This window comes from Patiria miniata, unplaced genomic scaffold, assembly GCF_015706575.1.
Source record: "Patiria miniata isolate m_02_andy unplaced genomic scaffold, ASM1570657v1 HiC_scaffold_20, whole genome shotgun sequence".
Classification (NCBI taxonomy): Eukaryota; Metazoa; Echinodermata; class Asteroidea; order Valvatida; family Asterinidae; genus Patiria; species Patiria miniata.
In genome coordinates, this window is record NW_024037059.1 from 14,852,131 (window position 1) to 14,864,912 (window position 12,782).

The 12,782-nt window shown below is 40.1% G+C and overlaps 1 protein-coding gene across 3 annotated transcripts in view; it reads left to right on the forward strand.

Annotated features, from left to right (window-relative positions):
- Positions 1-12,782, forward strand: part of LOC119727509 (protein furry homolog-like) — a 64,143-nt gene that overhangs the window by 46,514 nt on the left and 4,847 nt on the right. For 2 of the 3 annotated variants that reach the window (XM_038199404.1, XM_038199406.1), the window contains 10 exons: positions 3,334-3,453; positions 3,835-4,005; positions 4,802-4,978; positions 5,957-6,076; positions 6,619-6,758; positions 7,367-7,641; positions 8,129-8,292; positions 9,375-9,425; positions 9,779-9,808; positions 11,149-11,169. In XM_038199404.1, coding sequence (XP_038055332.1) covers positions 3,334-3,453; positions 3,835-4,005; positions 4,802-4,978; positions 5,957-6,076; positions 6,619-6,758; positions 7,367-7,641; positions 8,129-8,292; positions 9,375-9,425; positions 9,779-9,808; positions 11,149-11,169 — 1,269 coding nt within the window. The remainder of the gene's footprint in view (positions 1-3,333; positions 3,454-3,834; positions 4,006-4,801; positions 4,979-5,956; positions 6,077-6,618; positions 6,759-7,366; positions 7,642-8,128; positions 8,293-9,374; positions 9,426-9,778; positions 9,809-11,148; positions 11,170-12,782) is intronic. The other variant, XM_038199405.1, reaches the window with a different exon arrangement.

Genomic DNA, 12,782 nt, shown 5'->3' on the forward strand with positions numbered 1-12,782 from the left:
TGTTGTATAAATTATTTACCTCTGCATACTGTAGTTAGACATCTCCCATTTGTGTGTGATTTTTCGGACAAAGACAATCGACTAAAGTTGGGTTTGAACCTGATTCACAGTCAACCTGTTCATTTTCCCCTTGTGATTTTCCTGTACTGGTAGTTTTGGCATCAGTGGAAATCATTTAGACATAGTTATCCAGTCTAACCTGACAATTCGGGCGATTCACAATGCAGTGCGCCACCAAGAGTTTGCCACGGAGAGTTCATTTTTCCCAGTGAATTGTGGGAGATGGTCGTCAAATTCGCAGCACGCCCATTTGAAATTGTTAATTTTTCCGGCCAGAAAGTTTGTACAAGTATGATTCGAATATATGTTTGCCCTTTTCTTTTCTTTTTATCAATATGGAGTTTTTTGTAAGGCGGCAGAACGGTATGCCCCAATCTATAACAAATTAGCTCAAGTTTTCTACTGACACTCGTTCAAATAGGCCATGTTTTGTCGACCGTAAACTTGAAAAATGAACTCTCCATGGCAAACTCTTGGTGGTGCACTGCATTGTGAATCGCCCGAATTGTCATTGGAGTTCTTTTTTTTTTCAATGTAACCTCCCCTTTCTGTTAACCGATAAACCAAATGTAGATTAACCCTTTAGCACTTGTATTACAGTATACAGCATTGTATGTAGACCTTGATGTAACCATAAATCTAGCATGCTTGGGCAGTTCAGGGCGGTATAAGGACTAACAGGCAGGGCACTTCGGGGCAGTTCAAGTACTAATGGTTAAACAGGTTCAAACTTTTTTGTCATGCCATCATTTCAACATGTAAGTGTCAAGAAACAAACTTCTTCAAATTTGTATGTAGAAAACAACAGCTATCCCCCCCCCCCTTTTTTTTTAAAATAAATTCAAAATTCAACAATTTTCTCTCCCCCCATATGAAAAGTTATTTTAATTCCATTGTTTTATTTTGAATTGTGGGACTGTGCTGGACAGTACTTTTATGATTCCTCCTACACGTACAAGGTAAAAGACCACCACACAGTACATGATTGAAAAAGAATGGTGGTGCTGCAGTTCAGCTCATTTCATATGCATATATTCAACAGTCATGCATATTCATGAACCACTTATTATTCATAACCGTTTGATATTCATCTTACATATCATGTTATTAAGATCAATGCAAGCTAGAATAGTTACCATCAAATCTGGATAAACTGGCCGGGAAAATCATCGTTAGGAAAAACACCATAGTCAAACTATTATTTGGGTTAGTTATTATTACAACTTTAGTCTCATTTTGAACCTTTTAGCTTTCCCACATTTTGTCAGGGATGGTTCATCCATGACATTGTCTGCTGTAGAAAAACCATCATCTTTGCTTTTATGATTTTTGTTTTTAGATGTACCTAAGTTTGTAGAGAGTAAAGTTTGAAAATATTTTGTATTTATTTATTGAAGGTGTCATTCAGCGTTGGTGCTTTGGTTTTGTTTTGCCTCAAGAACTTTTCATTTTGTTTAGTTGTCAATATCTGTGCAGTTCAGTTTGTTCCATAACACATCTTTATGGGCTCTGTACAATCAGTTTATTTATGTTATCTTCATCTGATGTCAAAGAAGGGCACTTATATTTCACTGGTTGCACACTGCTTTTCTTAATGGAATCTTTGCTCACCAGAGAAGGCAGGGTTTAGCTTAACTTACCTCCGAAACAGCATTCAGATATATGTTGGAAGAGAGACTATGTATATGTTTTAATGATTTTACACATTTCTTCCGCGGTAAAGGCAAAACCTGAGTGAAAAATTCTGAATTCCACTAAACTGTGAAAGGGTTGTTCTTTGTAAATTGGAATGGAAATTGTTACTGCTTGTCCAAATGTGTATCATTCACCTAATACAGTGGAACGTCGCTATACCGAACACCGCTCTACCGAACATTCGGCTATACCGAACATTTGGCTATACCGAACATTTGGCTATACCGAACATCGTCCTTGGCTCCCGATTTTTGTGTTCAAAACCAATCGAACATTGTTGTTGAAAACCGACAACAGAAGAGCGACAAGTGGCTATTATTTCCCCAAGGCATAGAAGGGGAAAGCCACCCATTGATGTAGGTAGTAAGCTCAAAACTGTGTAATTACATAATTCAATAGTCAGCACGTGTTCGAAGTTGGCTTTCAGTAACTACCAGGGCGTGCCTGGTAAAGTTCAAAAGGGCGCTATTTATTGAAAAGTGAGTACCGGAGCACCAGCAGCTTAAAATCGCTATACCGAACGATCACTATTACGAACATTTTCTGTGGATCCCGCGATGTTTGTTATAGCGGCGTTCCACCGTACTGTAGATTCTAACACGGACGAGTAGACGATCATTGAATTCATGCTGTTGTATTGCATGTTGGTACATTGTTCACGGTGCACTGCGTTAATGTTTGCAATTGTGAGATTCCTCAACTAACATCAGTTTTGCTATGTGACATGGGTGTATCATGGTTTGATAACAACAATGTGTGGATATTTGCAAAGCCCTCCAATCCACTTGCCCCTCCACCACCCCCACCCCCAGCCCCACCCCCACCCCCAACCCCACCTCCCCCCACCCCCCATTTTAGAGCAGTTGACTTTTCCAAAACAAGAGTTAACACAAATGCTCTTTACATTTCCGATTGGAACAGCGCGTAATATTGACCTTTTTTTTTCAGAACCATTTGTGAGTAGCCGCGTGCACTATGATTGTTGGAATCCATTGTTTCATTAACAAGCCTTTGAAATATTGCTGGTTTTCTTACGCTAGAGTATTCTGTAGCAATATTACCACAAGCATGCAGTGTGTGTGATTCAAATAACATCTGTGCATGTACAAGTTTGTATTTCACTTCAACCTGTGGTGCACAACATTGCATGTCGGAGGTTTACCATTTGAAATCAAAACTTCTGAGCTTTCAAAAAATTGTTTTCAAAGCTAGTTTCATCTATTTCATTCACTGAACAATTTTGAAAAGAGTGCCTGAGTTGTAAAACTAATAGTTTTGTTATGGAAGGAGGCTAAACTGAATTACTTTTGCAAACTTAATTTAAATCACTTTCACTAAATCCCATGAAAAATGGTCTTTTGGAACAGCTTGTAGACAAGATATTTAACCCCCGAAATTGATATGATTACTCCCAAAATTCTGGAGAAGACTTTGTCTTTTAAAAAGGTAATTTTTTCTACAATGAGAAAGAAACTGCCTTTGATAAGAATTCGTTACAATTTTGGCCTTTTAATTTGTACAATTTATTCAGTACTGATTTTTGGTAGATCTCCTGTGTTATCTTTGTGTGTTTTGTAGACGCCAGTAATTCGTCGCAAGTTTCCCTCCATGCTTACCATAACCACATCCTTCAGTGATGAGTCAGCTGCCAGCACACAGAGCAGTGATGACAGTAGTATGAGCACCGAACCAACCGAGGTAAAAAAAAAACATCTCTCCAATCTGTATGGTCTGTATCTTTTCAGTGTGTGATCTAGGAATAATGGACTGGCGACGTACATTGTTAATGATATCCCACTGTGTTGACTGTGTCAGCCTCTGGGAGCCATACGGGGACTCTTTAATTGCACTGTCAAGATTCTGTTATACTATTCAGAATATAGACCCACTCCTACAGCCACACTCTTAGCAATCACTGAGGTGGTATCATGCTATTTTGAAGCCTTCAAACCACACTCGATGGTTTTTTGTGCAAGATGCATGCATTAAAGAAAATTGAAATTGGAGACAGCTGGACTTTTGTTCCTCGGTCATTTACAAACAGATCCCTGTTTTTTCCCCTATTCATTCCACCTGTAGGTCTCCCACTTAACAGGTGGCGCATCCAACGGCAATTCAGCCTCAGCCAATCAGAGCATAGTCCCATCAGCCTGGCGTAAACCCCAGCTGTCCATGCGTCGGACCAGAGAGAGACTGGTCAACGTACTCAACGCGCTGGGCCAGAAGGTTGGGCTACCCAGAAGCCCATCGGTGAGTTGAGCAGTTATTCCTTCATCATTAAAGTGTCTTCTTCTTTCACAGTGAATTCTTATGCCAAATTCATTTGTGGTGGTTCCAGAGTGGCGTATCCTCTTCCTGTAGTACTTCCAACGCGTGACCTTTGACACTCCACGTTGGCCTTTTTTCGTAAATCCGATCGACGTTAGACTTGGTACACACTTTGACTACCACCCACAGATGGTCGTGGAAGAAATTCGTGATCTTGATGTCATCAGGTGTCATGTTACGTCACATTAAAGATGCATATTTTCCCCATAGGTTTTGTACACGTTTTTCTTCAAACCATACTCCTTGGCACTTTCATATGTCTGATTGACTTTAGACTTGACGGTCCCTGATGATGTGTTACAGATGGAAATTGAAGTAACTTCATCAAGACGTCATCACCATTTCATGTGACGTCGCATTAAAAGGGCATTTTCTAAGGCCTCTATTTACAGAACCATAGGTCTGATTGGATTGTTACATGATATGTACCCATACCTGGATGTGTTACACTACAGATGAAAATTCAAGTGACGACATCATCAAATGCCATGTGACATCCATTAAAGGGGCACTTTTCTATTAAAGGCCTATATCTACAGAACTATATGCTGGATTTGGTTGCAACTTGATATGTACATGTAATGTGCTGTTATAGATGACATTTGTAGCGACGTCACTAATTGTTCATCATGTGCACAGAGTATTTCAAATATCCGAAACAGCTTGTGTTTGTACACAAACACATTTCTAGTTCATATTTGTTTTGGTCCCTCTTCAGGTGATATTCAGTTCCACCAGTGACATCACCCAGGAGCGACAGAACAGTCTCTGCTCCTCCTCAGAATCCACCTCCCTGGTGGACGCCATGAACTCTGACAGCAAGCAGGAGGAAGGAGGCGACATCCCGCTGCTTAAAGTCTTTGATTTCTTGGAAGGGGAGGAAGGGGAACAAGGGGTAAGTTGTGGGGTGTGGGTGGGGGTGAGTTTTGGGGGTGGTGGGAGGAGGGAGGCAGACAGAGCTAGTGTTGATTTCAGTCTTACGAGGCTCAATCTACTATCCATAATCAAAATCCCAAGTGCATGAACTGCTACGTCTTTTACTCAGGCTTTAACCCTTCTATACCACCTATTATTCAGTATACATGTTCGACTTAGAATAAAATGACTTCAGTGCCAATCATACAGGGTGAGTCCAAAAAAGCGGAACCCAAACCCCAAAAATTATATTTCATATTTAAAAAAAACATTTAGCACCAATAATAATAATGACTGGAAAGCAAATTTCATAAGCTACTTTTGGATGAATACAATTACTGAAATTGGTCAATCCGTTTAAAAAATATGACCATTTGAACACAATGACCCTAAAACCTGTCTCGTCCAAAATATGCGATTTCAACAATCGTCGTCACAATTGTCTTCAAACATCACCAGCGATGAAATCTGAGTTTAAACGTTAACAATATGCAACAAAGTCCTTTTGAAGGCCCGTCTTTTAAAAAAGTCAATTTTATAAATCATATTGTTTGCCTAACCGGGGTTGTTAATCAAAATATTGTGTGCTACAGTTGGTGACAGTTGTTGAAACAAGTATTCTGTGTCATTTTCTTTGTTGTTCCAAACAGTCAAAACACACAATAAATTGATTTTTTTGGACGAGACAGGTTTTAGGGTCATTGCGTTTAAATGGTGATATTCTTTGAACGGACTTAGCAATTTCATTAATTTTTTCCATCTAAAACTAGCTTTTGAACTTGGCTTTCCAGTCATTATTATTTTTGGTGCTACATATTTTTTAAATATGAAATACACTTTTGGGGGTTTGGGTTCCACTTTTTTTTACTCACCCTGTAGCTAAGGGAGGTTTTCTTGTTTCCAATAAATTAACATGTCATAACTGTGAATGATTGAAGATTTTTCACCGGTCTTTTAGGATGAGAAGGGTTTCAAGTTCAACTGGTACCACAGCCGCATGTCCTTGGAGGAGATGGACCCTACCAACAACCCTAACCCTGACAGTGAGGACATCAAAGATGAGTCCTCAGATGATGAGGTAAGCATATTCACGTCAGGCTTGAGTGCCGCTAAAACCTGGGCCCAATTTCACGGATCTGCAGAAAATTGTGCTTAGCGATCATATATGCTAAGCAGCAATCAGCTGGGTACCAGTGACAAGTAACATACATACCATGACATTTTGGTCGGTAACCTGTGTTTGCTAAGCAAACTTTTTCTGTGTTTAACGCGTTTCTGTGCTTAATTAAGCAACTACAACCTGTAGTACCAGCTGAGTACCAGTCACAAGTAACATACATGGCATGACATTTTAGCCGGTAACCTGTAGTTGCTAAGCAAACATTTTCTGTGTTTAACGCGTTTCTGTGCTTAAGCAACTACAACCTGTAGTTGCTAAGCAAACATTTTCTGTGTTTAACGCGTTTCTGTGCTTAAGCAGCAAGCAGCTCAAGCTGTTTTATCCTACCAAATGTTTGTCCTCTCTGAATGTTCCCACATTACCATGTCCAAGTTTTATAGTATCTCTATTACTGTTTATTGGATCACTTTTAAGTGAGCTATCTTGCCGTTTCTTTTCAGAACTCGGATCTGCCTGGTGCCGAAGAGAATTCAGCCAGTCTGGATGCGGCCTCCAGCATGCGCAATCTGTACTCGGCAGACGCGGGACCAGCCTTGGATCCAATGGACAACAGAAGCAGTCCGACACCATCCAATGCAAGGTACAGCCACCATTCTAAAGCCGCGTCTGATTTATGTGGCTAGGACTTACAATAACACATGCATCTATGGAAGCAGCCAAAGTTACTGACGGCTGTTTTATGGGTGACTATCAAAATCATTAGTCTATGTAATAGACCCATGGCGAATGCCATGGGTCTATGATATGTGAGCAGATTCGCTGATTAATTAGGCAAGACCCCGCCTCTTGACCTCCTAGATTTTGACCAATCAGCGGGCGCTTTCTATATCGGGTCTTCGGTCATTCACCCGTTGCGCGTTATAGACAATGGATTAAAAAGCCCTGCGTCACGCACTCTGTATCATGTTACGCGATAACGCACCCGGCTGTTGTTGCATTACAAAACACTGCATTCTGCGAATTGACCAACCAAACGTTTAGTCCTGATTTGGGAATGAAATGACGTCACGATTTAGTAAAGTCGACTCCGATTGGCTGAGGCGCGAGATCGCATAAATCTGCATGCTTTGATATATCAGACGTTTAGACAGGAGTCTGGGCTCCGTCGATAACGGGTGATACTCAGACTACAAAAACATATGATTAACCCAAAATGATGTCACTTCTACTTTCGTTTCTGACATACAGTAGCACCAGCGATCTCGACAGCATCGCCAATTCCCCCGTTGCCCTGACAACCACCCACTCCTCCTCCTTCCTGTACATCCCCGTGGACGAAGTGGAAGAGGCCTGGCGGGCCCACGTCGACAACGTCATGCGGGACCTGAGCGGCCGCTGCGCCGTCAACACGTTCCATGTCTTCACGCAGCTCTACAAGGTCATGCAGCAACGTTTCTGTAACCTCACCAGGGAGGCTTGCAACTATCTCGGGGACAAACTCAGAGATATTGCTCTTCAATTCCATATCCTTTGTAAAAAAAAGTCTTGCATTTTTGATTATTCTTGGACTAATTTCATAGAGATGCGTTCCATGGAAATTTGTTAAGCATAGAATATATGTGCTTAGCTTAAATGGTAACCTGCCTACATTTTATGTAATTTTAATCACTGGCGCTCAGCAGGTTTTTGCTTACCATCTGTATTATGCTAAGCAGTGTTTCTACCCGGCTCCATTAAACCAGCACATGCTATGTTAATAAATACAAAGTTGGTAACCGCACACCAATGTTCTCACAGCTCATGAAATTGGATTGGTTTCTTTAGACTCCATACACGATTGAAAGAGGGCGCTCTTTATAAGTTATGTCGAAATCATGTGAAGGACACTTTGTTGATTAATGCATGTCCTTGGTGTTTGACTTTTGAGAGGCAATACGGGTTCCAAATGTCCTTCGATGTCGGCACTCTAGACTAGCATCTGGTACCCTGTCTCTCCTTAACACATCTCACTCAGTACCCTAGATCTCCTGACTACCCACGCCGAGTGCCCCTATGTCTACATTGACACTGAGACGCTGGTGGCTTGCCGACTGCTAGAGAGACACAAGTACTGTGTGATTGAGCTGCATGAACACTATGACACTTACATCTCCAAGAGAGATCTGACGGTTGAGGTCAGTTGAATTCCTTGGGATGTAATTTTTTCTAACCCAGTTACTTACGGCATACAGTAAACTCCGGCTAAACCGGCACTCTCGGGACCCAAGAATTTGTGACGACTTACGCGAATGGCGATATCTGCTGTAAGTCGTCATTTTGCCGACTTACATGAACGGTCTTTTGCACACATGATTCATTGCACTAATTGGCTTCGATTTACCCTGGATTATCTCCTTAATGCTTGAGTTGAATCCAGCAAATTAATCCTTGAATTGTATCATCATGTTTGGGGTATTGATAGTGGAGACCACGATACATATGTACATGCACAGTAACAAATTAAATACGTGCGTGATCTGGTATATACCACGCACGCATTGACCGCAGCAGTCATTCAATAAGACGAACCCCAAAATGGACAGAGCGCATGCGTACAGCCTAGAGGGGGTACTGGTATTGATATGCTCACGATGCATATGCGATGTATGCAGTAGGACACCGTTTTTCGACACCGATGCATGCAGCGATCACGGGCCGTGCCAAACCACTTTTCACTCGACACTTTGCCAACCGCAGTACAGGAAGTCGATGCCAATGCGTGATTTGTTGAATGCCGACTTACACAAAGGATTTTGTAATGCTTTTTATGGAAAGGAGAGAGAGAGTAACACGACGACTTGAGCGAAATGGTGACTTATAAAAGCCAACTTAGAAATTAAAAATTCAGTGGAAATGCATTACGGACAATCTGGACTTTAGTCAGACGGCCGACTTGAGCGATTTGACGAGTTGTACGATGTCGGTTTAGCCGGAGTTTACTGTATTCTCAATAATTTCTGTGACTTTGTGAGAAAATTCTTTGGCTTACGTGTGCTGGATTTGAACCTTTCATCTGAAGTTATTTGTGCAGATATACATGTATGACCATGTTATGTAACATTTTTTATTTATTTAAACTTCTAAAGCAAATTTCCCCTCGGTATACCTTGCTTAGGGTACATCTTGTTCTGTTTAAGCAACATCAAGATTTGTTGGGGGAAAACACAAAAATATTGATAAATTTGTATGCAATAACAACTTGTATTTCTTCTTGTAGTGTTTGGATTCCATCAAGGCATCACTAAAAATGCAGAGTCTAGGAGCTCAGGTAAGTTGTCACCATTTATTACAAACTTGTCATATATTGTTATTGGTATCATGAGGCGGTAAATTGTTCTTCAAAAGGCTTCATTTCAAGAAAGTTATTGGTTGCTTGTATCAATTGTTTACCCAACATACAGGATTTTTTTTGCACTTTTTAGACTTCTAAACACCTAGTTTCGAGTAAAATATAAATATTGTTGAAACAAATAACTGACGTTTAAGCACTCAAAACCTGAACATAGTCTTTGAAACAGCTTGTATTACGCCAAAACCTTTATCAGGTGTTTCATATTTTTATAGATACTAAAAACCCTAAAGTTTTGATGACTGTTTTTTTTCCACTTATTTTGTGTATAGGATATGTCTGGACCAACAGGGGATGAACAGGTAAGAATAAACCCTACGCTAAGGCTGATTATATTTGAAGTTTTAACACTCTGTATTAGGTCTGATTATCATAGGCCCAATTCTAATCTGGTAAGTGCCTCATAAAAAAAATTAACATTCCCCCACTATCCAGAATTAAGTTAAAAGAAATTTACCTGCCGAAGCCGAATTTGAATTTTTACCCAAGAATAAGCCAGTTCAGTATCTCGGTGAAGTATTCCAGGTCAAAAGTCATTCAGGATAAATTCGCTGACGCGATGCTTTGCGAATGCCCATGTGCTCGTAATTAAAGAGGTTGTGGAATGCTCGAAGACATATCCGTCATTTTTCGGGTATATGTAGCCTAAGGTGTGATGAAATAAATACGACTATTGTGTCTGTCATGAAATGAATACAAAAGGTACTTTTGAGAGCTGTTTCTCAGGTCCTGTTTCGACCCGAACGTGCAATTTGTGTAAAAGTCGTCGTTGGGGGCAGCAAACAAAACATAGTAAATCGTGACGTAATAGACAGGACTCCCTATGCAGCGTAGTATAAACGAGTCCTGTCAATTACGTCACGATTTTTCTGATTTTACGAAGAACCCGACGACTGTTGATTTCAATTATGCGCTCGCCGACCATCAAATTACTCGATGAATTTCAGTTTTATAAAACATATAAACGCACATTACAAAAGAATGGGTGTTTGTCATTATGATATATATGGGTCTACTCTACAATAAAAAAATATAAAAAACAAAACGACTTTCAGCATTCCACAACCTTTTTAACGCACTAGCATCATGCAACTGTCTACTCGCGCGTTCATGCGTCTTCGATGAGCGTTCGATTATCCTGAATGACCTGTAACCCATATCATTGTGGGCATGCGCAGTTGAAATACTGAACTGGCTTATTGTATCAACTGGACACTGTTAAGGTTAGTAGCATTTGAAAATAGCATTTGTCATCAGAAACAATAACAAAAATATCTCATTTGCATAATAGCATTTGGCAGATGTACATTTTTATATTGGGTTCTTGTAATATTATAGGCACTGTAACTCAATGTTTTCTAAGAACTTGTGGAAAAAATCACACAAGTTAACCCAAAACGTCTTTCTCACAGGTGCAGGTGTCTTACCCTAAACCAATTGTTCGGTAGGGTCGGGTTTACTGGTTCGAAACTTATACCAGCATATTATAAACCCATCATTAAAATGTCATTAATGATAATGGTTATTCAGCAGTACTAAACATCCTTTGACTTCCACGTAACCAGACTTTAAGCATGAGTTTTGTACTAACCAAGTAACATTTTATCCTGATCTACTGACACACTCTATCCCACTGGGGCAGGAAATGACTCATATTAACACCGTAAGTACATACAGATCTGTCATTCCTCATCGATGTATCTTCCCATTCCATTCCATGCTTTCAAGAGTTTGAACTCTGCTGGTATCAATGGCTTCGAAAGACAGAGTTTTACAGATTCATTTGTTCCCCAAGCCTTGGCCCATCCATCCATTTGCAGCAAGGCTAAGATTCAAAAGTTGAGCGCCCATCTATCCATACCAAATCTTATACCAAATCTTATACCCATCTGACATCAAGCTCAGGCTTGTCCGAATCACTGGGCTACGGCTGGCAATAACGCACAAGTCTATGGAAAGTGGCTGCAGCCGCTAGCCAATGGCTTCCTTAGGTGCGCGTGTTAAATACAGTGGAACGCCGCTTTAACGAACATCGTGGGATCCACAGAAATTGTTTGTAATATCGATTGTTCGGTATAGCGATTTTCACACATTTTTAGTGTTGCCCTCTTTTGATCATTGTTATTGTGTAGTTGCATACAAACACGCGCGGTGTCGAAAAACGTGTCTATTAATATTTCCAATTCCGTAGCAGAACTTCACCAAGTTAGCCCTGGTAGTTACTGAAAGACGACTTCGAACACGTGTGACTATTGAATCATGTAATTACATGTACACAGTTTTTGAGCTTACATGGGTGGCTTTTTCCTACTATTCGTTGGGGAAATAATAGCCATTTGTCGCTCTTCTGTTGACATTTCTAACAACAATGTTCGTCACGTTTTGTACACAAAAATTTGGGAGCCAAGGTTGATGTTCGGTATAGCCGAATGTTCGGTATAGCGGTGTTCGGTATAGCGACGTTCCACTGTACAGCCAAGTGATTCGGACTGAGCCTATTTATGATTTTGACTCGTTGGTAGTTTGTTTGTAGCATCTATCCTCCAGTAATCCTTCCAGTACCATTGTGCTTGCCTTGCTTGCGTACCAAATTTGATATTTCAATATCATTACAATGTGCAACCCCTGGATGTCATTTTCTCATCAGAATGCAAGAGGCGATTTTTAAGAGGCGGTCACGCTAATAAATCGTCTCTGTTTCTGTGTTCATTTTGAATGCAAAATTGCATCCTTTGGTTTCACAGTTTCGGCATGACTACATTGTAGCATTTTATTTGGAAGATAGTTTGGTTATGCTTTCGGTAACAATTTTGTTGCATTTTTGAGACATTTTTATTTGGGACATTTTTATTTGGTCAGGAGCTTCGAGTTCATTTCAATGTTGCTATCATTAATTGTAGTTTTCATAGCAGTGATAGTGAGTAGTTCAGGACGTACAATTTGTACATGTTTTGAAAAGTATTTCACTTGTAGCTGTTTATATCTGATCAATGTTTCCCTGTGAATGTTATTGAAATTATATCATTACATTTAATTGTTAAAGTCGGTTTTTTTTAATGAAAGATTGGAAAGGTATGATGGAAGGAAGCCAGTTTTGAGAACCTGATCTACAGCGTGTGTCAATAAAAACGCAGGATTAGAAACAAAAATATTAAGAATATAAACCACCCCTATTCATCATAATGTTAACCCTCTTTTCAAAGTACCTTTCCTTCTCTTCACTATGCTTTTTATCCCATCTCATTTGGACAATCCTGTCCAGAGATAGAGTACATT